Source organism: Microcaecilia unicolor, chromosome 3, assembly GCF_901765095.1.
Source record: "Microcaecilia unicolor chromosome 3, aMicUni1.1, whole genome shotgun sequence".
Classification (NCBI taxonomy): Eukaryota; Metazoa; Chordata; class Amphibia; order Gymnophiona; family Siphonopidae; genus Microcaecilia; species Microcaecilia unicolor.
Genome location: NC_044033.1, coordinates 304,485,142 through 304,511,621, shown reverse-complemented (window position 1 = coordinate 304,511,621; position 26,480 = coordinate 304,485,142). Strand labels below are relative to the sequence as shown.

General features: G+C 42.7%; 1 protein-coding gene across 1 annotated transcript in view; it reads left to right on the top strand.

Annotated features, from left to right (window-relative positions):
• METTL7A (methyltransferase like 7A) overlaps positions 1 to 26,090 on the top strand; it is a 57,465-nt gene extending 31,375 nt beyond the window's left edge. Inside the window, exon 2 of the mRNA XM_030198267.1 lies at positions 24,263 to 26,090. Within this exon, the coding sequence (XP_030054127.1) occupies positions 24,263 to 24,496 (234 nt within the window). The 3' untranslated portion in view covers positions 24,497 to 26,090. The remainder of the gene's footprint in view (positions 1 to 24,262) is intronic.
• The last annotated feature ends 390 nt before the right edge of the window (positions 26,091 to 26,480 follow it).

Here is a 26,480-nt window from a genome sequence, read left to right as displayed (position 1 = left end):
TGTTTTCACTAATAAAGATTTTGTAATTTATATAGAACAGGAGTACTGTTTGTTGTTAATGTTTTAGGTATCTCCTATTATATATATATCCCCTATTAGGATTAAGATTTTATCCATTTTTTTTTACAACCAAGCCTCAAAAATATGCCCGAGATCCAAGATAGCGGATTGATCCTGTCAAGGTGCTCCACGCAATTTTGATCCTCTGAAATGCTGAAGCGAAGAGGGTGATCAGCTGTGGCAGGGACCCCTAGCCGGCCCCCAGCTTCTGTGCTGACTTCTATTGAACCTTACTTGCGGAGATCGGAGGTGACTGAAGGAACGACAGCTGGCATGCTGACGGCGTCTGGGCAAAGTGGAGGTCCGACGCCGCCGCTGCTGCTTGAGGTCACACTAAACCCCGTTCAAAACCCACCCGAAGCCCACTGTACCCACATGTAGGTGCCCCCTTCACCCCTTAGGGCTAAGGTAGTGGTGTACAGTTGTGGGGAGTGAGTTTGGGGGGGCTCAGCACACAAGGTAAGGGAGCTATGCACCTGGGAGCAATTTATGAAGTCCTCTGCAGTGCACCCTAGGGTGCCCGGTTGGTGTCCTAGCATGTCAGGGGGACCAGTGCACTACGAATGCTGGCTGCTCCCATGACCAAATGGCTTGGATTTGGCCGTTTCTGAGATGAGCGTCCTCGATTTCCATTATGGCCGAACATCAGGGACGACCATCTCTAAGGTCGACCTAAATTTCACGATTTGGGCGTTCCCGACCGTATTATCGAAACGAAAGATTGACGCCCATCTTGTTTCGATAATACGAGTTTCCATGCCCCTTCGCTGGATGTCCTGCGAGACTTGGGCACCCCTTTCAATTATGCCCCTCCATGTCTCATTAATCCATGCTTTTGAATATGCTCTGTAATTTTGTTCTTAATAATAGTCTCTACCATTTTGCCCGGCACAGATGTCAGACTCACCGGTCTATCATTTCCCGGATCTCCTCTGGAACCTTTTTAAAAAATCGGTGTTACATTGGCCACCCTCCAATCTTCCAGTACCACGCTCAATTTTAAGGATAAATTACATATTACTAACAAAAGCTCCGCAAGCTCATTTTTCAGTTCTGTCAGTACTTTGGGATGAATACCATCCGGTCCAAGAGATTTGCTACTCTTCAGTTTGCTGAACTGCCCCATTACGTCCTCCGGGTTTACCATAAAGTCAGTAAGTTTCTCTGACTCGTCCGCTTGAAATACCATTTCCGACACCGGTATCCCACCCAAATCTTCCTCTGTGAAGACCGAAGCAAAGAATTCATTCAATCTCTCCGCTACGTCTTTATCTTCCTTGATCGCCCCTTTTACCCCTCGGTCATCCAGCGGCCCAACCGATTCTTTTGCCGGCTTCCTGCTTTTAATATACCGAAAATAATTTTGGCTATGTTTTTTTTGCCTCTAATGCTACCTTTTTTTGGTAATCCCCCTTGGCCTTCTTTATCTGCGCCTTGCATTTGCTTTGACACTCCTTATGCTGCTTCTTGTTATTTTCAGACGGTTCCTTCTTCCATTTTTGAAGGCGTTTCTTTTAGCCCTAATAGCCTCCTTCACCTCACTTTTCAACCATTTCGGCTGTCTTTTAGACTTCCGTCTTTCTTTTCTAATTAGCGGAATATGTTTGGTCTGTGCCACCAGGATGGTATTTATGAACAGCGTCCATGCCTGTTGTACAGATTTTACCATCTCAGTTGCCACCCTATTTTTTTTTAACCGTTCTTCTCATTTTATCATAGTCTCCTTTTTTAAAGTTAAACGCTAACATATTTGACTTCCTGTGTATAGTTACTTCAAGGTTGATATCAAAACAGCTTTATGGAGCAGCTGGTACAGGAGCTGACGAGAGAAGGAAAAATTCTAGACCTAGTCCTTAGTGGAGCGCATGATCTGGTGCGGGATGACAAACTCTAAGTACTAGATTTCATATGTGCTGATTTTGGTAAAATGGGGAAATTCCTGAAGAAGAAGCTAACAGCATGGGTAGGCATAGAAGAAGTGGAAGGGCAGTGTTTCAAACTGAAAGCTGCTATAAATATGGCCACAAATCTTTATACAAGGAAAGTAAACAAAACAAGAGAAACAGGAAGCTTATATGGTTCTCCAAACAAGTGGCTGAAAAAATAAGGGCAAAAGAAGCTGCATTCAATAAATACAGAAGAATGCAACAAGAGGATCACTGAAAAGATTACTAGATTAAATTCAATGAAACGAAGAGGGAAATAACGGGTAGCAAAAGCATGGGCGGAAGAAAAAACGGCTAAAGTTGTAAAAAGAGGTAGCAAGACCTTTTTCAGATATATTAGGGAAAGGAGGAAGGCTAGGAATGGAATTGTAAGACTGAAAGATATTGAGAACAGAGCTCTTTGAGCAGGGACTGTCTTTTGTGTATGGTGTACAGCGCTGCGTATGCCTTGTAGCGCTATAGAAATGATAAGTAGTAGTAGTACAGCAGCTATGTGGAGAGTGATAAGGACAAAGTGAATGTGCTAAACAAATAATTCTCTTTGGTGTTCATGGAGGAAAATCCCGGAGAAGCACCGCGGTCAGCTGCCAAGGGTATATTTGGGAATGGAGTAGATATTGCACCATTCACAGAAGAAAGTGTTTATAAACAACTTGAAAATCTGAAAGTGAACAAAGGTATGGGGCCTGATGGGATACATCCCAGGATAATGAGGAAGCTCAGAGAAATCCTGGTGGGACCTCTTAAGGATTTATTTAATATATCTTTAGAGACGAGAGAGGTTCCGCGGGATTGGAGTCGAGTGGATGTGGTCCCTCTTCACAAAAGCAGGGACAGGGAAGACATGGGAAACTACAGGCCGGTAAGCCTCACGTTGACGATAGCAAAAATAATGGAGTCACTGTTGAAGGAAAAGATAGTTAACTTTCTAGAATTCAACAGATTTCAAGATGTACGCAACATGGTTTACCAAAGGAAAATCCTGCCAAATAAATCTGATTGATTTCTCTGACCAGGTGACCAAAGAACTGGATAAAGGATATGCACTAGATGTAACTACTTGGATTTCAACAAAGTCTTTGATACAGTTCCTTACAGAAGGCTCATGAATAACCTGAAAGGGCTGAAACTAGGACCCAAAGTGATGAACTGGAAACTGGTTGACCGACAGGTGGCAGAGAGTGATGGTAAATGGAATTCAGTCAGAGGAAATGAAGGTGAGTACTGGAGTGCCTCCAAGGGTTGGCATTGGGGCCGATTCTGTTTAATATACTTGTGAGAGACATTACTGAAGAGTTAGAAGGAAAAGTTTGCCTTTTTTTGGATGACATGAAGATCGCAAACAGAGTGGATACCTCGGAGGGAGTAGAAACTGTACGAAGAGATTGGCAAAAATTAGAAGAGTAGTCAAAGGTCTGGTAGCTAAAATTTAATGTGAAGACGTGCATATTGATGCATATGGGATGCAGGAATCCAAAGGAGATGTACTAGATAGAAAGTGAGAGATTGGTGTGCTCAGCTCAGGAGAGGAACCATGGGATGATGGAGAGGGTGGTAGATACTTGGAATGTCTTCCTGTGGGAAGTGGTGAAGATGAAAATGGTAACAGAATTCAAAAAATGCTTGGGATAAACACAAAGGAATCCTGTATGGAAAGAATGGAACCAAAGAAATTTAGAAATGCTTAGATGGCAACAATAATTGTGCCAGTGCCGGGCAGACTTCTACAGTCTGTGCCCTGAAAATGGCAAGGACATATCAAGATCAAATATTTTATTTATTTATAGCATTTATACTCCGCTCTTTCCCGCTCAATAGCAGGTTCAGTGCGGCTTACAATGTATGGGTACAAAATATCACAGAGATAACACAATGTATGTGTACAAAGTATCATAGAGGTAATACAATCTAATGTGTGGTTACAAAGAGGCATATTTTCAAAGCACTTAGCCTCCCAAAGTTCCATAGAAACCTATGGAACTTAGCCTCCCAAAGTGCTTTGAAAATAAGCCTGAAAGTATCCTAGAGATAACACAATGTATGAGTACAAAGTAACATAGAGGTAGTATGATGTATGGGTAAAAAGTAGCACAAAGAAAATGCAATTGTATAGAGAAGGACAGGGGAAGAGATGTGGGGGGCAGGACTGAGGCATGTATAGTGTAAGTGGTATGGATTAGGATCATAAATTACGTTGGGTTATTTGGATAGCCTTGTTTGAAGAGATATGTTTTCAGCAGCTTTTGGAAACGTAGATGTTTGTTTGTTGATCGGATGAATCTTGGTATGGCGTTCCAAAGTTGGCTGCCTATAACGGAGAAGTTGGATGCATAGTAGGTTTTATATTTGAGCCCAGATTCTCCATGGAGGATCTTGTGAATCAGTATGTGGACTTTGAAGTTTATTCGTTCTTTGATGGGGAGCCAGTGGAGTTTTTCACGAAGAGGTGTTGCACTTTCGAATCGTGATTTTCCGAAAATGAGTCTGGCTGCCGTGTTTTGGGCGGTTTGGAGTTTTTTTTAGGATTTGGGCTTTGCAACCAATGTAGATACTATTGCAGTAGTCAGCGTGGGTGAGTACTGTGGATTGTACCAGGTTGCAGAACGTTTTTTGGGGGAGGAATGGTTTTACTCTTTTCAATACCCACATCATGTTGAACATCTTCTTTGTCATGGCTTTTGCGTGAATATCAAGAGTTAGATGGTTGTCTAATGTTACTCCTAGGATTTTCAAGTTGTCGGATATTGGAATTGTAACATCAGGGGTGGTTAGGGCGGTTGGGAGTAGAGCGGAGTGTCTTGAAGAGAGGATTAAGCATTGAGTTTTTTCTTTATTCGGTTTCATTTTGAAGGCATTGGCCCAGGAGGTTAGGATATTCATCCCAGTAGTTACTTTTTCCGAGATTTCTGCAAGGTTAGATTGAAAAGGGATGAATATGGTGACGTCATCAGCATAGATGAAGGGGTTTAGGCCAGCTTTGGATAGGGACTTAGCTAGAGGAATCATCATAAGGTTGAAGAGGATCGGGGATAGAGGCGATCCTTGAGGGACTCCGCATTGTGAGGACCATGCAGATGATATTGATAGGTTGATTTGCCTTGATAGGTTTTGGTGGTGATAAAACTTTTTATCCATTTAATGATGTTTCCGCCTATCCCTAGTTTGTCCAGTAGTTTTATTAGAATATCATGGTCTACCATGTCAAATGCGCTGGATAGGTCAAACTGTAGAAGAAGTATGTTGTTGCCAAATGAAATTTCTTGTTTGAACTTGGATATAAGGGTGAGTAGTACTGTTTCAGTGCTGTGTGCAGGTCGAAAACCCGATTGTGACTCATGAAGTATGGAGAATTTTTGTATGAATTCGTTAAGTTGGGAGGTCACTCGATTTTCCATTAGTTTAGTTAGGAGAGGGATGGAGGCCACAGGTCGATAGTTAGTGATGTCTTTCGCTGGTTTGGGGGGTTTCTTTTGGTAATGGTGTGAGTAGAATATTGCCGTGTTCGAAGGGGAAGGATCCTTGTTGAAGTAGGAAATTTAGGTGGGTAGTGAGGTCCATAATGAATCGAGCTGGTGCGTTTTTCATTAGATAGTTGGGGCATGGGTCCAGGTGGCAGTGAGATTTGGAGAGTTTAGATAGTGCTGTGGAAAGTTCCTTAGTGGTGAAGGGGGTGAAGTTCGTCCAGGAGCGGTCTGCCGGGATCTCTTATGAGTCGGGGTCCAGTTCGTCGAGGAAGGTATCTATGTTTGCGTCATTATGGGAGATTGTGTTGCATAGATTGATGCTTTTGTCATTTAAATATTTGGCCAGTTGGTCAGTTGAAGGGCAGTTTGAGGGTGTGGTTGTTATTGGGTTCGTGTTGAGAAGATTCTGTATGATTTGGTATTGTTTTTTTATGTCTGCTCCAGTGTCTGTGATTTGTTTTGTGTAGTATGTTCTTTTGGCTCGTTTAATGTCATTCTTGTACTTCTTTTGCGTTTGTTTCCATGCATTCAGGGTAAGGTCATTTTTTGATTTTCTCCAGATTTGTTCAAGTTTCCTGGTTTGTTTTTTTAGCTTTTTTAGATCCTCGTTGAACCATGGTGGGGGTTTTTTCTTTGTGCGTAGGGTTTTGGAGTGTAGTGGGGCAATTTCATCCAGAATAAGTTTGCATCTGTGGTCCCATTTTATGAGAAAGTGGTTTGAGTTTGGATCAGTTGACCAGTCGTTATCATAGATTCATTGCCAAAAGGTTTCCTTGTCTATTCATCCTCTGGTTTGGACTGTTATAGGGTCAGGTGGTTTGGATTGGTCTTTTTTCCGCCATTGTATAGAAAGGGTTGCTTTGTGATGGTCTGACCATGGGGAAGCTGCCCAGCTGATATCTGATGAGAGGAAGTTTTGGTCTGTGGAGTGTTTGTGTGTGATGATGTCGAGTGAGTGGCCTTTAATATGGGTTGGTACTGTTGGAGGAAGGTTGAAATCACATAGTTGGAGGAAGTCTTTGCATTCCCGGGTGTGGGCAGAATTGAGGTCTTCTAAATGGAGGTTTAGGTTTCCTATTAGTAATATGTTGGAGTTGTTAATGCATGTATAAAGTCCATAAATGTGGTTTGGTTATGATTCCAGTTGTTGGGAGGTCTGTAAAATAGTATGCAGGTTAGGTGTTCATATAGTGTGGGGCTATATAGTTTTATAGAGGCGATTTTAAGTTGAGTTGAGATGGACTCTGAGATGGGTTCTGCGGAGAAGTTGGATCTATAGATGAGTGTCCCTTCTCCTCTTTTGTCTTTTCTAGGCCAGTGTGATATTTTGTACCCCGGGGGACAGAGATCGTTTATGATGGGGGTCTACTGAGTTCCGGATCCAGGTTTCCGTGATGCATATGTAGTATCACATCATACCTTATGCTATAAGTTTATCTTGTTGGGCAAAGTGGATGGACTGTATACAGTGGGGGAAATAAGTATTTGATCCCTTGCTGATTTTGTAAGTTTGCCCACTGACAAAGACATGAGCAGCCCATAATTGAAGGGTAGGTTATTGGTAACAGTGAGAGATAGCACATCACAAATTAAATCCGGAAAATCACATTGTGGAAAGTATATGAATTTATTTGCATTCTGCAGAGGGAAATAAGTATTTGATCCCCCACCAACCAGTAAGAGATCTGGCCCCTACAGACCAGGTAGATGCTCCAAATCAACTCGTTACCTGCATGACAGACAGCTGTCGGCAATGGTCACCTGTATGAAAGACACCTGTCCACAGACTCAGTGAATCAGTCAGACTCTAACCTCTACAAAATGGCCAAGAGCAAGGAGCTGTCTAAGGATGTCAGGGACAAGATCATACACCTGCACAAGGCTGGAATGGGCTACAAAACCATCAGTAAGACGCTGGGCGAGAAGGAGACAACTGTTGGTGCCATAGTAAGAAAATGGAAGAAGTACAAAATGACTGTCAATCGACAAAGATCTGGGGCTCCACGCAAAATCTCACCTCGTGGGGTATCCTTGATCATGAGGAAGGTTAGAAATCAGCCTACAACTACAAGGGGGAACTTGTCAATGATCTCAAGGCAGCTGGGACCACTGTCACCACGAAAACCATTGGTAACACATTACGACATAACGGATTGCAATCCTGCAGTGCCCGCAAGGTCCCCCTGCTCCGGAAGGCACATGTGACGTCCCGTCTGAAGTTTGCCAGTGAACACCTGGATGATGCCGAGAGTGATTGGGAGAAGGTACTGTGGTCAGATGAGACAAAAATTGAGCTCTTTGGCATGAACTCAACTCGCCGTGTTTGGAGGAAGAGAAATGCTGCCTATGACCCAAAGAACACCGTCCCCACTGTCAAGCATGGAGGTGGAAATGTTATGTTTTGGGGGTGTTTCTCTGCTAAGGGCACAGGACTACTTCACCGCATCAATGGGAGAATGGATGGGGCCATGTACCGTACAATTCTGAGTGACAACCTCCTTCCCTCCGCCAGGGCCTTAAAAATGGGTCGTGGCTGGGTCTTCCAGCACGACAATGACCCAAAACATACAGCCAAGGCAACAAAGGAGTGGCTCAGGAAGAAGCACATTAGGGTCATGGAGTGGCCTAGCCAGTCACCAGACCTTAATCCCATTGAAAACTTATGGAGGGAGCTGAAGCTGCGAGTTGCCAAGCGACAGCCCAGAACTCTTAATGATTTAGAGATGATCTGCAAAGAGGAGTGGACCAAAATTCCTCCTGACATGTGTGCAAACCTCATCATCAACTACAGAAGACGTCTGACCGCTGTGCTTGCCAACAAGGGTTTTGCCACCAAGTATTAGGTCTTGTTTGCCAGAGGGATTAAATACTTATTTCCCTCTGCAGAATGCAAATAAATTCATATACTTTCCACAATGTGATTTTCCGGATTTAATTTGTGATGTGCTATCTCTCACTGTTACCAATAACCTACCCTTCAATTATGGGCTGCTCATGTCTTTGTCAGTGGGCAAACTTACAAAATCAGCAAGGGATCAAATACTTATTTCCCCCACTGTAAGTCTTTATGTGCTGTCATCTACTACGTTACTATGATATAATTTTTTCATTTGACCAATATCTCTTGAAGACACCATGTTGCAAACCATATGGTCCTGATTAATTGTTGGCTTTCACCCAGGTTCTAATGTAAAAGATGCTTTCTTTCTCTTTTTTAAAGCTTTGTGCCAGCAGCTTGATTCCACTCCGGTTAAGGTGAAAAGCCATCCTTTCAGTATAGGTTCCTTGTTTCCCAGAATGTTGCTGGGTTCCTAACAAATCTAAATCTCTCCTCCCTACTCTCTCTCATCCATGCGTTGAGACTGCAGAGCTCTGTCTGCCTCTTGGATCCTGTGCATGGATCAAGGAGCATTTCTGAGAATGCTACTCTGGAGGATTTAAACTTTCTACCTAAAATCCAGCATTTGGTATCCAGAATCTCCTTTCCCTTCTTTCCTGTGTCATTGGTACTCATATGTGCCATGATAGCCAGCTCCTTTCCAGCACTGTTTAAAATACTAGGTGATGTATAAGGTTCACCACCTTCACACCAGAGGGGGAACTGACCAAGCAATCCTTACATCAATCAGCCACCCTAGTTCTCCCAACTGGTCATAGGTGAAACGCAATCTCTAACGTGAAAGGACAAATAAATCATTCAGATCCTCCTTTTACTTTGTCCTGTGATTAAGTCAGCAACCAGTACCTCACAGAGGACTCAATACAATAAGCTGTCTGTTAGAATGGTGTGATAAACTTCAAATCCAAGAAGACAGGAGGAGCCTCCAAGGAAAGTCAAAGCAAAACAGCAAAAGTAGAGGCTGACAAATGCGCAAACCAATAGGGAGATAATATCAAAAACCAGTTTATTCAGAATATTCATATCAAGGACCCGACATGGTCCGTGTTTCGGCGCCAAAGCGCATGTCTCAGGGGTCACAATCAACTTTCAGAGAGAACAAAAGAACAGCCAACCGATCAGCAAACACCATGTGACAACTTCAAAGCAGTGTCATTAATAAAAGTGTTTACTGCCAATGCAGTAAACTAATGGCATGCAAATTACTGCAGTGTTAGAAAGTGTGCACTGAAAGAAAAAAACACTGCACAAAAGCACATTAATCTGCAGTGATTTACTGCATCATGTTATGTTTATGTTTATTAATATACCTTTTTTTTTGCTGTGGGAGCATAATGTGGTTTACAAGAAATCAAGGGGGTAATTCTGTGCAGGTCACCTAAAGTTAAGCACCTAAACATGAATTCTACAACAGCTAGTTTAAGTTTGCAGATACGTAAATAACTTTAGGCATCAGCACTTATGTTAGCTCTATGGCAGGCATAAATGTGCTTTAATGCAGCAATTATGCACTGACAGTACTCTAAAAGGGAGAAATTCTATAAATGGTGCTAAGAGTTAGGTACCCAAAAATGAGCACTAAGTTAGTATTCTGTAACAGCAGAGTTGTGCACCAAATCTATTATAAAATACTAGAGTAAAAGTATACAGTTATGCCCCAAGCATTAGGTGTGACCACTTACGTTAAGCAGTGCTTTTTTTGTGCCGGTACGCGCCGGTACAGCGTACCGGCACCTTTGAGGTCCGGCTCACCTGCCCGCTCCCTTCCGTTCGTCCACCCATGCTCCCTGCTTTGAAATCGTTTGTTTACCCGAAGTCGCGGTGAATCGGCAGTAAAAGCAGTAGGCAGGCTTGCCTCCTCGTCGCTTCCCTTCCCTCTTAGCGCGTCCTGCCTTCCTCTGATGTAATTTCCTTTCCACGAGGGCGGGACGAGCTGAGAATGAAGGGAAGCGATGAGGAGGCAAGCCTGCCTGCTGCTTTTACTGCCAGTTTGCCGCAACTTCGGGTAAACAAACGATTTCAAAGCAGTGAGCACGGGTGCACGAACGGAAAGTCGGGGGGATGGGGTTTGAACAAATCGCTGCACATGGATGGGAGGGGAGGGGAGAATCACTGGACATGGATGGCAGGGGAGGACAGGGGGCAGAGGAGAATCACAGGATATGGATGAGAGGGGAGGGAAGGGGAGAGAGGAGACACGCTGGACATGGATGGGAGGGGAGGGCAGGGCAGGGAAGAGAGAATTGCTGGATATGGATAGGAGAGGAGGGGAGGGCAGGGGATAGAGGAGATTCACTGAACATAGATGGGAGGAGAGGGCAGAGGAGACATGCTGGACAGGGAGGGAAGGGCAGAGAAGAGAGAATTGCTGGACATGGATGGGAGGGGAGGGCAGGGGCGAGAGGAGAATCGCTGTACATGGATAGGAGGGGAGGGAAGAGGGGAGAGGAGAATCACTGGACATGGATGGCAGGGGAGGACAGGGGGCAGAGGAGAATCACTGGATATGGATGAGAGGGGAGGGCAGGGAAGAGAGAATTGCTGGACATGGAGGGGAGGGCAGGGAAGAGAGAATTGCTGGACATGGATGGGAGGAGAGGGCAGGGAAGAGAGAATTGCTGGACATGGATGGGAGGGGAGGGCAGGGGAGAGAGGAGACATGCTGGACATGGATGGGAGGGGAGGGCAGGGAAGAGAGAATTGCTGGACATGGATGGGAGAGGGCAGGGAAGAGAGAATTGCTGGACATGGATGGGAGGGGAGGGCAGAGGGGAGAGGAGAATCACTGGACATGGATGGCAGGGCAGGGGAGAGGAGAATCGCTGGACATGGATGGCAGGCAAGGATATGGGACAGAGGAGAATTGCTAACATGGATGAGGGTTAGGGCAGGGGAGAGAGTAGACATACTGGACACGGATGGGAGGGGAGGTCAGCGAAGAGAGATTCGCTGGACACGGATGGAAGGGGAAGGCAGGTGAGAGAGAGGAGAATCATTGGACATAGATGAGAGGGGAGGGAAGGGGAGCGAGGAGAATCTCTGGACATGGATGGCAGGGGAAGACAGGGGATAGAGGAGACATGCTGGACATGGATGGAGGGGAGGGAAGACAGGAAGGAGATGCACATGGATGGGAGGGGAGGAAAGGGGAGAGAGGGGAAATACTGGAAATGGATGCAGAGGAGAGCAGGAGATAGAGGAGAATTGCTGGACATGGATGGATGGAGGAGTTGGTGGGGAGAGAGGAGAAATGCTGGACTTGGATGAAGGAGAGGGGAGAGAGAATTATTGCTTTATATGGATACAGGGGAGAGAAGAGAGAGGAGAAATGCTAGACATGGATGGAGGGGAGGAGAGAAGAGAAGTGCTGAACATGGGTGGAGGGGAGGAAAGAAAAAAGAAGAAGATGCACATGGATGGAGATGAGGGAAAGGGAAGAGATGAGAAAAACTGCACATGGATGGAGAAAATAGGCAAAAGCTGGATCCACGTTATACCTCCTCCAGTCAATTTCACTGACGAGGACCCAGCTTTTACTTATGGATGTAGGGGAAGAAATGAAGAAGAAAGGAGGAAAGTAAAGAAAGAAAGGAGGAAAGTAAAGAAATAAATGGAAAGGAAGCCCTGGAAACGGTGTTAAGAGAACAGATAGAGAGCAGCAGAATCAGAGACTGGGACCAATATGGATAGAAAAACAAAGTCACCAGACAACAAAGGTAGAAAAAATAATTTTATTTTCATTTTAGTGTTTGGAATATGTCCAATTTGAGAATTTACATCTGCTGTCTTATTTTGCACTGGGTATACTGGAGATGTAACAGCTTAAAGAAATTATTTATAATGAAAATAATCACATTATTTTTTTCTCCTATACTAGTATAATATTTTCAATGATGTCTGTTTATATGCGCCATGGCTGGTATATGGGGTGTGGCTAATGTGGGTGTGGCTATAACAGGGGTGGGGCCATATGTGGTGACCCCACCCATAATGAGTATCAGCACCTTTTTTCTAAAAAAAAAGCACTGATGTTACATGTATGGCTAGCGTAAATTGTCACATTGGTGGCCGTGACCACCCTCAGACTTACCTTATTTCTGGGGATCAGCTTCTAAGCTGGCTTCTGCCTATCCTTTCTGGAGTAGTTTTCCTTCTGTGTGCTGGCTGCTTCTAGCATGGCTCTAATTACTTCACTCTACTGCACCTGGGGGTGCTGCCTGAGTTAGCTCTACCTCTGTCTCCAGCCTGGCTCTGATTGGTCCTCTGTGCTGCACCTAGGTATTCTAAGTCTCTCTATGTTCTGTGTGCGCTCTGCCTGCTCCTTGGTTTGTGGTCCTCTCACCCGCTGGTGGCCAGAGCCAGTGGCTGCCATAGTTTGTCTTGCTGTTCCTACCCGTTCCAGACTTTAGCATACTCCGATCCGGTTCTTCCAGGCTGCCGGACTTGTCTCTCTTGTTTGTGCCTGGACAGCCTCCGTAGTTGCTTACTGAGGGCTGCAGCTGCTCCTCAGGTGTTGAAGGGCTTTATTAATCACTTAGAGACTGCAGCCTTTGTTGGATTATTTGTAGTAAATAATTAGCAGATTTTATACACACAGCTTCAGCTTTAGAAATGTTAATTTCTTTTCTTCATCTCTCTCACATACACCCCAGAATAATTCACTGCTGAGTCACTTTAAAGTTGAAGTAACAAAACATCTATTTACTCACAGTTTGTAGTTAGATTTATATTCAGACAGGCTTATATATACATTATACTATACATTTGGATTATCAGCTCTTTCCATGTGCTTAGATGGTAATGGATGCTCACACCATAGATCCTCAGCTTAGGAGAGACCATGAGCTCCATGTGCTCCACAGGAAGTTGCATGGGTGTGACCTCTCTAGGCAATTCACATCAGAGGTCACAGAGTAATCACAGAGAAAGAAAAAAAAAAACATTGCTGACAGACAATGCATGTAAAACACAATACATTATTCCAACAAACCCCTTCTCATGCATAACTGTCATGCAATTATTAATTCATACAAAGTCCAAGCTTTATTCGCAGATTCTCAAAACGTTCTCTGGGTAACGGTTTGGTCATGATGTCAGCTGTCATCTCACTGGTGTGACAATAGTGTAGACTGATGACCCCTTCTTTCGCCAGCTCTCGCACGTTGTGATATTTCGTTGCGATGTGCTTGGTGCGTGACTGAACCTTGTCATTCTGTGACAGTCTGATGCAGCTCTGATTATCTTCCATTATCTGGATTGGTCTCTGTTCATCTATTCCAAAATCCAGCAAAAGTTTTTCAATCCACATCAGTTCTCTGCATGCTTCTGATACAGCCACATATTCAGCTTCTGTAGAAGACAGACTCACAATACTTTGTTTATGACTGGCCCAAGATATTTGTACATTTCCATACATAAACACATATCCACTTGTGGATTTATAATCAGAATGATCCCCTGCCCAATCTGAATCACAGTAACATATTAGTTTTGGGTTACTATTGGCTGAAATCTTTAATTTACAATCAATGGTACCTTTTAAATACCTTACCATCCTTTTAACTGCAGTCCAATCTGATTTGGTAGGTGAGCTGACCCTTCTGCTCAAAATTCCTACTGCATTTGCTATATCAGCCCTGTATGTGGTAGTTAGATATAAAAGCTTACCTATGGCTGATCTATATTGGATGTTATCTGGTAAAGGTTCTCTTACTGTTTCATCCTTCAGAAAATCAGTGATCATGGGAGTGCTTACAACTTGGGCATCTTGCATACCTAAACTTTCAATAAGCTCATTTATTTTCTGCTTCTGGCTTAGAAGATAAGAACCATCATTTTGTTTCTCAATTTCTATACCAAGATAGTATGACACATTACCAAGTTCTTTTATCTCAACATTCAGGTTTAAATATTTTACAATGTCCTTGTACTCTTGCTCACTTTCGCTTGCAATGAGCAGATCATCAACAAAAGCTAAAATGTATGCATATTGTCCATTTCTGCACCTAGTGTACAAGCATTTATCTGCTTCACCTTGCTTAAATCCTAAATTTGTCAATATTTCATGCAATTTGTCATTCCAACATTTTGCACTTTGCTTTAATCCATAAAGACCTTTGTTTAATTTACACACTAGCTGTCTTTGTTTTGTATTTATGAAACCTGTTGGCTGTTCCATGTACAAGTCTTCAGTTATATCTCCATGAAGAAATGCTGTTTTCACATCAATGTGGTTGACTTGCATGCCTTTTGAGACTGCAATGCTCAGAAGTGTTCTAATTGTCGTGTGTTTCACTACAGGTGCAAACACTTCATCAAAATCTTCTCCATATTTTTGAAGATATCCCTTTGCGACTAATCTGGCTTTATACCTTTCCACTTTTCCTTGTGCATTCCTTTTTAACTTGAATACCCATTTGCATCCTATAGCTTTCTTGCCAGGAGGTAATTTTGTAAGAATCCAAGTTTTATTTTTATGCAATGCATCAATTTCTTCTTGTGCAGCTTTACGCCATTCAGCAGCTTCTTCTGCTGGCATTTTCTCAATCTCATCCCATGTTAAGGGCTCTTGAGCTTCTGCTGACTTTGTTAGGTAAGACAGTCTTGGGGGTGGAACACCTTTGTTTTCCCTGGATGAGCGTCTGACAACAGGTTGGTCCGACCTTTCCGCATCCTCTAAATCTGAGAGTCCTTCTCCAATTGATTCCCCTTCTCCAACTGTACTGTCTTCTGCAATGATCCTTTCTGTGTCTGCTTCCTCTGCCTGTTCCTCATTAGATACAGATGAGTTGCTTTCAGACATCTGCCTTGGTATGGCATTTATATACACTGGCATGTCTATTATGGTTCTAGTTTCATATTCTGGATGATAAGGCTCATCTGGGATAATCCAGCCTTTATCAACCCTTTTGTTTTCATCAAAATATGTAACATGTCTTATGCCAACAATGCCAGTTTTCAGATTCAAAATTCTATATCCTTTGTGTTCTGGAGCATAGCCAACTAAAATGCCCCTTTCTGTTGTGGAATCCAGCTTATGCCTTCTTTGCTTTGGTACATGAGCATATGCTGTACTTCCAAATGTTCTTATGTGTGACAGGTTTGGCTTCCTACCATGCCATGTCTCATGTGGTGTGCGCTCAGCGCCTTTAGTTGGCATTCTGTTTTGTAGGTAAACTGCTGTGAGAATGGCTTCCCCCCATAGTCTTTTAGGGAGATTGCTATCTGACAGCATACATCTGGTCATTTCCACAAGTGACCTAAATTTTCTCTCTGCAACAGAATTTTGCTCTGGTGTATAAGCTACTGTTGTGATATGCTGAATGCCTTCTTGTTCTAGAAATGTGCGCATGCTTTGTGAAGTGAACTCACCACCATTGTCGGTCTGAAGAACCTTTGGTTTTCTTTCAAATTTATTGCTCACCATGGCTACGTATTTCTTCAGCATGTCTGTGACTTGACTTTTTTCTTTCAGCAAATAGGCCACACAATATCTAGAGAAATCATCCAAGAATATTAGCACAAATCTGTTATTTCCCAATGATGGGATATTAAACGGTCCACATAAGTCACTGTGTATTAAGTCCAGTACTTTATTACTCCTATTTCCTGTGTATGCAGGAAATGAGGGTCTCACACCTTTTTGAGTAACACAGTCTATGCATTTCTCCATTTTACCAGTATCTGCACTGATTTGAATGCCTGTGGCAAGTTGCTTACTGTAAAGATCCTGGATCACCTTAAAATCACGATGTCCCGGGCGGCGGTGCCAGATTTCCAGACTACATTTACCATCATTCTTCCTTACTTGCGCCAGATGTGAGGCTTCACCTGAAATGCTCAGTTTATAAACATCATTATGCATAAAAGCTTCAGCATACACTTCATCATTTTTAGAGATCGTGCACTTATTGTTTTCAAAATGAATCGCAAATCCCTTCTTATCTAATGTAGATACACTAAGCATATTGCAAACTGCTTGGGGAATATACAAGACATCACTTACAGGAATTTCTTTAACTTCATTAGACACTTTGCATTTTAAGAATCCAATGCCTTTTGCTTGGATCTGAGTAGTCCCTGCGTTTGCAGTATGAAGAATTCCTTCTTCTGGACTCACTTCCTGAAAGAAATCCTTACAATTGGTTAAATGGCATGTGCTCCCCGAATCCAAAATCCAAGTACTTTCATTTGAATTATTATTTACCATAGTCAAAGATTTTTCTGCCATTAGAAAGCTCTTATGTTTATCATTGTCTTTTGTACATGTCCTGCTTGGAAAATTCTTTTGTTCCATTGGCTTAGGTGAGCTAGAGGGGGTGTTTTGTGTTTCCTTACACCATTTAGATACATGTCCCTCCTTTCCACATGAATAGCAAATCAGCTTGCCCTTAGGTGTTTTCCCATAGCTCCGCCTTCCTCTGTTCTTTGCCAAGAGATTTGTTTCATTTCTCTCTGACTGTCTTTGAGAACACATCTCCTCAGAATCATTTATTATGCATTCCTGCCTCAGCTCTGATGCTGCCTGTTCAAAAGATTGCCCTTCAATGGCTTCATTTACAGACCTAAAAACATCAAACTTCTTTGATAGTGAGGTAAAAAGACATGCTCTTTTCAATGCATCACACATGGGAATTCCAGAAAGTTCTAACTTTTGAAATGAAGACATAAGATGCATAATGTGATCATTACATTTACTTTTATCCCTTAATTTGGTTTCATTCAACTCTGCTAACCAAATTGGTTGCTGTTTTGCATATGTAGTTGCATACATAGTTCTCAGTTTATATAAAATTTCGTTTGCTGTATCTTTTGCCTCCACTAATATGGCTTGTTTCTCTGAAAGAGCTTCCAAAAACATGCACTTCACATAATAGTTTGCATTGTCCCATTCAGCCATATTTTCAGCTGTTCTGTTTTGGTCTAAACATATACTTAATTTCTTTGCTTGAAGGAGACATCTGAATCTTAGTTCCCACTGCTGATAATTAAATTCAGTTAATTTAGGCACCTTGAGAGAGTAGAAAAATGGTGAATTTCCTCCCTCAGCCATTTCTTAGCCTGTTTGGTGTGTGGGGGGAGAGAGAGACAGACTGAATCTTTCTTTTAAAAATTTGGCTTTTTCACTGCCTGGTAATATTTCTCCCTTTTTCAATTCCTGGGCTGGGCCCATAACCCTTTTGTTGGATTATTTGTAGTAAATAATTAGCAGATTTTATACACACAGCTTCAGCTTTAGAAATGTTAATTTCTTTTCTTCATCTCTCTCACATACACCCCAGAATAATTCACTGCTGAGTCACTTTAAAGTTGAAGTAACAAAACATCTATTTACTCACAGTTTGTAGTTAGATTTATATTCAGACAGGCTTATATATACATTATACTATACATTTGGATTATCAGCTCTTTCCATGTGCTTAGATGGTAATGGATGCTCACACCATAGATCCTCAGCTTAGGAGAGACCATGAGCTCCATGTGCTCCACAGGAAGTTGCATGGGTGTGACCTCTCTAGGCAATTCACATCAGAGGTCACAGAGTAATCACAGAGAAAGAAAAAAAAAACATTGCTGACAGACAATGCATGTAAAACACAATACATTATTCCAACAGCCTTGGCCTTTGCATCGTCTAAGGTCCCTGGTATGTGAGAGTGCTCTGTGCACTGCTACCTTGTCCAGTTCAGTGTGAGTTTCTAGCTTGTTACTAGTAGCTTGGGCATAGCTTTTCTTGTTGGCTCGTGTACAGCTTTTCTAGTTCTCCTGTGTGTTGTGTTATGTGAGTTCCTAGCGTGTGACTAGTTAGCTTGGGCATAGCTTTGCTTGTTAGCTTGTGTACAGCTTTACTAGTTCTCCTGTGTTTTGCTTAGTGTGAGTTTCTAGCTTGTGACTAGTTAGCTTGGGCATAGCTTTCTTGTTAGCTTGTGTGCAGCTTTACTAGTTTTCTTGTGTTTAGCTTTCTGGTTTTCCCGTGTGTGTTTTCCTTTGCTTCTGGAGCTTCCGCCCTAGTCCTGTTCGCTGCCAGTACTCCTTGCTACTGGAGCTCCAGCCATAGTCTTGCTGCCTGCTGCTTGACTACTCTCTGCCTGAACCCCGATACTTGCTGCCTGTGGCCAGACCTGACTATTGCCGGAACCCGGACATTCCCTGCCTGTCTGCCTTGCTTTCGCCTAGGTACCTGGGGGCACTTCTGTATCCTGATTCCTGTTGTTCCTGCTTGCTAGTTCCAGTTCCGGTTTTCCTGTAAGCCCTGCCGGCTCCCCGAACCTGAGGGCTCAACCCTCGGGGAACGGTGGCTAAGCGTAGGTGAAGCCTAGGTCCAGTGTGTTCCTGTCCAGAGGGTTCCGGTCCCGTGTGTTCCAGTCCAGTGGGCTCCACTCCAGTGTGTACCAGTCCAGTGGGTTCCAGTCCAGTGCGTACCCGTCTGGTGCATTCCAGTCCTGTGTATTCCAGTGCAGAACTCCAGTCTGGGGTTCCAGTCCAGCCTTGCCTCGTCTCTGCTTTGAAGGTGACCTTGCCTGCCACTGCCGCTTCACAGTAGTGGTCCAAGGGCTCACAAACCCAGTGCTTCCAGGGAAGAAGCCTGACATAAATGCTGGTGCCTAAAAGCAACTGTTCTATAAAATCCATGCAGGAATAGTCTGAACACTCCTGACATGTCCACTGAGGTGGTGGTAAGGGCTCCTGTGCTAACTCGGAGGTAACCAGGCAGCGCCAATTACCGCCATGTAAACACCAGCGCTACAAAAATAGAAAATATTTTTGTAGCGCTGGAAATGGCATACACTGGGTGTGGGAACTACTGCCAGGCTCCTGCAGTAGCCCGGCGGTACTTCCGGATTGTCTGCGCACCAACCCTTTAGTAAAAGGGCCCCTCAATTACTCACATTACTGACACTATTCTATAACTGGGCACACAATTGTACACCTAACTTTAGCCTTCATGTACAGAATTTGGGGGATAGTGCATAAATGCCTAGCATGCCTCTGTCCCAGAAAACAACCAGGCAAACAGTCTACGATATCCAAGCGGAAACAAAAGAGAAGCAGACCTTATAAGAAAATAGTCTTTATTAATGCTTAATGCTTTAAAACTGCCAGGTGTCAAACAGCGTTGCCAAACATGGCCATGTTTTGCCAGATGGCTGTGTCAGGGGCAAGAAAAACCAGCTAGTGTAAAGTCTCAGGTTCCAACAAACTGATAGTTCCTCAGCCTGGGTTTATTTGGAAAAGAGTCAGTGCCAATTAATTCCAATAATCACCGATTATTGGTTGTTTGTGTCAATTCACACCTAATTAGACAATTAACTTATATGCATAACTGGTACTGTTCTATAACCTGCGTTTGCAATTTTGTGCGCCAAGCGTGAAAATGTGTGATAAGATTATAGAATGAATGGGCTAGTGTGTATCCTGCTACATGTGTAAGGAAACTGACTTGCTTGTGAAAATTGAGGTCAGAGAGGTAGGCAAGGAAATGGGCATACAGAGGTCATGAGGGACTGTCCACATGGAAGCTGAAGTCTCCCAAAATGAAGAGGTAACAGAAGCGTTGGACAAGGTCTGGAACAGAGAGTCCCAGGATGATAAGTCCGATGATAGGGAAGTAGATGAGAAGGCTATGAATAGGAGGACTGAGGTCAAAGCGAAATAGTAGTGTGTAGGGAAATTATTGAGTTAATCATTTTAACATATACTAAACAAGTGTAGATTATGAAAAGAAACGGCTTCTGACCTTGTGTGTTACAAGAAGAACTGAATGTTCTTAGATATGCTTTTTGGCTAGCTTGTAAAAACCTCCTAATGGTCTAAAACTGTAACATGTTCATCCAAGCTTAAAAGATATGCTTCATGTACAGCTGCACAAAGATGAGAGTCTAAAAAGGTATATAAGAAACGGGAAGGTATGGGGGAGGGCAGACAACTTCATGAGGGCATGCTGGATTTGTCTCCTTGGAGGAAAAGTGATTGGATGAAATCTCAGTGAAAGAGAGAGTATTGGCAAAAATTGCCACATCACCATTGCCTCTTTTGGTAGCTCTAGGAGCAGAGAAAGGTATATAACTTGCAGAGAGAACAGGTCCCTCCCTGTAATGGAGCCAGGTCTCACTTAGACAAAGGAGCTTAATATGGTAAGAAAATGATGATAACAGAAATGGTCCTCGTATCCCTACTAGATGATCTTCATAGAAACTGAAACAGGGGATTCGCCTCAGTGTTAGTACTGCTGGATTTCTCAGCAGCTTTTGAACTGTGGATCATGATATCATGCTAGCACGACTGACAGAAACAGGTATCAATGGAACAGTATTTGCTTGGTTCAGATCTTATCTATCAGACAGGAAACAATCCATAATGTTTAGCAGCAACTCATCGCCACCATGGGCACTGACTTGTGGGGTACTACAAGGATCAATACTGTCACCTATTCTGTTCAGTATCTACCTCAAGCCACTAGCTAAGCTGATTCGGTCAACGGACACTCAGTTCTACATCTACGCAGATGGTGTGCAGCTACTCATACCCATCGAACCTTACTTACCTACAGCCCTGAATAAACTGATTTCCTGTCTAACATCAATTCAAGAATGGGCTAAACACTATAAACTTTGCCTGAACCCAAGTAAAACTGAGCTTCTCTGGGTCCCTAGCACAAGTGGATACATATCTGACATCAAAATCTCTTTTGGGAAGTACAAACTCCCCCTTAAATCACAAGTCAGGAACCTTGGAATACAGTTAGATTCAACACTTACTCTGATTCCCCAAATCCAAGCAACCTTCAAGAGCTGCTTCTACTATCTGCGACAGCTATGCTGCCTCTCTCCTTACATTGAGAAGGTAAATCTTATCCCAGTTGTGCATGCTATGATAACAACAAAACTCGACTACTGTAATGCACTCTACAACAGTCTGACTACAAAGGGCCTGCATCAGCTCCAATTGATTCAGAATGCTGCAGCAAGACTTATAGAAAGTTGCAAGCGATGAGACCACATCACACCATTTTTGCAAAAACTTCACTGACTACCAGTACAGTTCAGGGCTAAATTTAAAACTCTATGTCTGATCTTCAAGGCCCTTAAAGGAAATGGGCCTGAGTACCTGAAGAATAGGATGATCCTCTACACGCCTCCAGGGACACTAAGGTCCTCTCAAGGACTATCACTAACCACACCCTCTCCAAAAGACATTACACGATATGATACCCACAAGCGAGCCTTCTCCAGAGTAGCCCCCACACTCTGGAATGCACTCTCTGAAAGGCTTCTCTTAACACAAGACTATCTCAACTTCAGGAAGCAGGTGAAAGCTTGGCTCTTCAACCAGACCTTTAATGGAAGAAATAACTAACTTGTTAGTCTTACTCACACACACAAGGTGTGACACAGGCTGCACATACTGCAGCTGGACGTTTATCCACTCCTACCCTAGCTGAAATAATATTTAACCATCTCTCTGACCTCATGAGCACCTCTTTCTAACTCCTCTTACTCTCTTACCTATCCATATGTTAACCATCTCTCTGGCTTCATATGCAACTTTCTTTAAATTAGTCACCTTACTTTCTAACTCTTCTTACTCTCTTACCTATTTATTTATTCCATCTTTGCTTATACCCTACACTGTCAATTAAAATATCCTATTATGTATTGTGTTGACATTGTAATAGCATACTATGCCATACTTTGTATTGTTATTTGAATATTTTTACTGCTGTAATTGTCTATTGCTCATGTTTGATTTACTCTTACTGTACACCGCCTTGAGTAAATTCCTTCAAAAAGGTGGTAAATACATCCTAATAAATAAATGAGGGCACTAGTTTTGGAGCATAGTGAACTACAATTGAACATAGAAAGAAGCAAAGAATTAAACTGGTAATTTGATGAGAGGGAGACGAGCATAACTGAAGTGAACAAGACAAGGAGTCATGAGGTGGCAGCTGGTATCCCCAAAGGACCAGAATGGAGCAGGGGGCCACATGAAACAATGGTGGTGTGACAGTGAATAATGTGATGGGCATAGAGGAAGCCTGGAAAAGTGGTGGAATAATTCATCTTATGAGAAGAAGTTGCGCCAAGAAACTTGCCGAAGGAGTATGTCTTGCTCTGTGGACTTGTTCCTTCAATGCACACCTGTGGTGTGAACTGCCACAGCAGAAACACCATTAAAAATAGAGCATTGGCATCACTTTCACATTACAGGTAGGTTATGGCGTGATCTGAGAGCCATATAGGAACAGCAAGAGAGGTAGATTAGATTAAAACTGAAAATAATTATTAAGTAAAATGTCTCCCCTTCCTATTAGTTCATGAGCAGGAATGGGCTTAAGCACAGAGTGGAAGGGAGACATTTAAAGAAAAAGGCTGGCTAAACTCCCTATCCCCTACCATCAAAGTTCCCAAAATCTCCACAATCCCCACCCCAGAGAGCTATTTAATCCACAGCACCTGTGGCCCGAGAACCCAGATCGAAACACCCCTGGACTAGCCATTCCAAATCTGGGTACCCCTGATCCAGTCATCCGGCACAGAGAGGTCCTTGACCTGAGTACCTCAAATGCAGCTGGAAACCCCACCACTACCCTCCTCTCACCCCCACCGCCCAGCCATTAATACTTACCTGGTCCAGGATGATGTCTAGCAGTAGCATCCTTATTTTCAAGATGGCAGCATGATATGGAGGATGCCATTGGACATCACCCCAGAACAGGTAAGTATTATTAGCCCAGGGGATACAGCTGCACTGAAAGCTCTCTGGTTGAGGGCTTTCTAATGCTGGATGCCCTGATCCTGGGTGCCAGGGTCAAAGATTCCTGGATCTGGGTGCCCTAGACCAGATAGCCTCAGTGGTGGAGTGTGCACTTTACCTTAGATGACCCTGCTGCTACCATCTAAGATCTTTATGTCATCCCTCAGCTGACTTAAAGATCCTGCACAAAAGGGAAGGTAAAACACCACACCATAATTCAGCACAGTCTTTTTTTTACATTGGGAGCAACTCCTGATTCAGTGGGCTTTGATGTGATTTACATGCCAACTGTGTTATCTTTTAACGATAGGGTTTTATTGTGGAAAACTGCAGTAAAACTAACTGCTCTGGAAGTACAGTTAGCGTGGGAAAATCAAAAATAAACCACTGCGCTAAAGGGTAGCACAACTTAGTACTTCAAGCCCAGAGTCAGCTTAGCAGAAAAGAGCAGATATATATTGTGTGGGTGTTTGTTGCATTTATAAAATAGGGTCACCATATGAGCTTTTTTTTGCCTAGGTTCCCTATTATAAAAGTACCTCCTATGTTGACAAAGTATTCCAAAGTTTCAACACTCATCCTCTGAAACTGATTAAATCTATTTCTGCTTAGCTTTAGATCAGGGGTTCTCAACTTTGGTCTTCAAGCGCCATAAACCGTGCCTGTGTTCAGGGTGGTCAAGCTATACACATTAGCTTTGTTTTTAGACCACAAGTATGCAAAACACACCTACTAAAGGGAAAGGAGGAGCCTAGTGGTTAGAGCATAGGGTTTGACATCCCAAGATGCCTGGTTCAAATTCCACCTGTCACCTAACCCTCCACCAACTCAATTCAAAATTAGAGTGTGAGCTCAATACCATTGTATCTGAATGTAACTCACCTTGAGCTACTATTGAAAAAGGTATGAGCAAATCCAAAAAATGTAATAAATGAATATTCATTATTCATCCTGTAAAGCACAGCAGTTTGTGGTCTTGCTCATAACCCAAGTGTTTGGTTTATTATTCCTAGGGTAAAGAAATTGCTGTGAGAGCCCTGTGTATAGTTTAAAGTTCCTCTTCAGTTGTCTTTTTCGAAACCCAGTCTGAACAATCTTTCATGTTCTAATGAATTTCTTTCTTTTTTTTCCCCTAGGGTGGAGCTTATTATTTCATGGAACATGTGGCTGCAGACCATGCCAGCTGGAGTTACTATTTTCAACAAGTGTGCCGCCCAAACTGGCAATGTTTGTTTGATGGGTGCGATCTGACCAAAGAGTTATGGAAGAATCTAGAAAAGGCCAAGTTCTCCAAAATAAACATACACTACATTGATGCTCCATTAATGAAGCTCATAAGTCATCATATCATTGGATATGCCATTAAATAACTTAGCCAATATTCATACGTAGAGGCCAATATTCAGAAAGGTGGCAGGCTGTAAAGTTATCCGGACAAAGTTATTCAGATAATCTGAACCTGATATTTAGCAGGATTTATCTGGAAAATGTATCAATGAATATATTAAAATTTATCCAGGTAAACTTATCTAGATAATTTTAGGACTGCTGTCCACCACAACCAGACTTATCCATCTAAGTTTAGCCAGAAATGATTGAATATCAATCATTTCTATCCAGCTAAAGTGTAACTGCACTCCTGGACTGCCTCTAATTCTACCTCTATTTGTTCAGTTAAATTTAACCACTGAGTGGTGAGTAGCAGTTTAAACCAAAAGTTTGTCTTGGTAATTTTAATATATGCAGACAAAGCTTCTGAATATTGACTTCATAGCAATTTTTCTTTTTCCTCCTGCTTTACAAATCTGGTGTTTAAACATGTTTATGTGCTTTCTTCATTGGTAGGTGAATTGTAGAAAAAATTACTATTGCATCAAAAAGTAAACAGCAACAAAAACTCTGTCTAGATAGGAGCCAGAGCTGACTCACAAACACCTAAGATTGCCAGCTAAAACTAAATTGGTAAATTTAGGCTCATTTTAAGCCATACAAAGATGCAGCTGAAAATTATCCTACATCTATACAGTCAGATTTTATTGGCTACTAAAGTCTTCCTCTCCAACTGCCCCTGGGCCATTCACTCTGGAAGAGAAATGTTCTCACGAGGGATGTAGTCACCTAATTCTCTATTAGGCAGCTAGATCCAATGAGTTAAGAATATGAACCTCCTGATATTTAAACTACATTGCTTTATGCGATACCGATGGGGTCCCCGTTCCCCGCAGTGAGAAGTGGTTTGCGTTGAGACAGGTCACTACGTGTACAAGCGAGCGCGTTGTTTATTGTATTATGTGTCCGTGTGGCTTGTACTACATAGGACACACTAAAAGACAATTTAAAGTGAGACTTGCAGAACACATCAGCAATTTGCGTTTGAACAAGGTTGAAAAGCCTTTAGTTGCTCACTGGAATGAATTCAATCATTCCATTGAGCAACTACGGTGAGTCATACTGGTGCAGGTCCCTCCCCTGAAAAGAGGAGGAGACATTAGTGCTCGCTTGTTGAATATCGAGCAACAATATTTATTCACATGGGGGACGGTGACCCCGCATGGTCTCAATCAAGAAGTTCAGTGGATATAAGATAGGGTCCCTTTAAATGATGTAGGGCGGGGATGGCTGCCGGATATTTATAGCAGGAAGTGTGAGGATATGCCGTGTAACTCGGTGGTGTGGTATTCAACACCTGCTTTGTGTCAGTGTCCGTCGGGCAGGCTGCCAATTATGGGAGTAACAGTGTGTATTAAATTGATGCAATATGAGGTTCATTGGTATGTTAGTAAGGGGTTTATGATAATGACAAGAGATTGTAACGTTACAGATGAAAGGTGGCTCTTCCTGAAGAAGACAATCAAAATGCGGTCCAGCATTGGGGAACCGGTAATAGGAGCAGCATATCTGTCCTGAAGGTGTTTTTTGGTTACCCGTTCATTCATCACCCACACTGGAATTTAAAGGAATTAATCCGCTGATGTATGTTTGACAGCGGTTACTGTTTCCAGGTCAAGCGCCTACGTGAACTCAGCACAGAGTTGCTGCACGGCGCTAAAAAACAAGAGGAACTCGAAACAGACATTATTATTTGCAATTTGTGGAACAGTTGGATTCAATAACTGCTAAGTATATAAATACTTATGATAGATCATTGGGATCATCAGTTTGTGTTCCAGTGACATACTATTGCATGACATCATATGAACAATTGAGATGGAAATGTAGACCTTGTAAATACATATGATGGTGGATTTGAAGGGGTGGGTGATTGAGTGAATGAGGTATGAGGTATGAATGAGTTGAAGGGTAGATTTTATTATATATTGGGATTGTTTTCTGTATGAATTCATACGGAAGCAA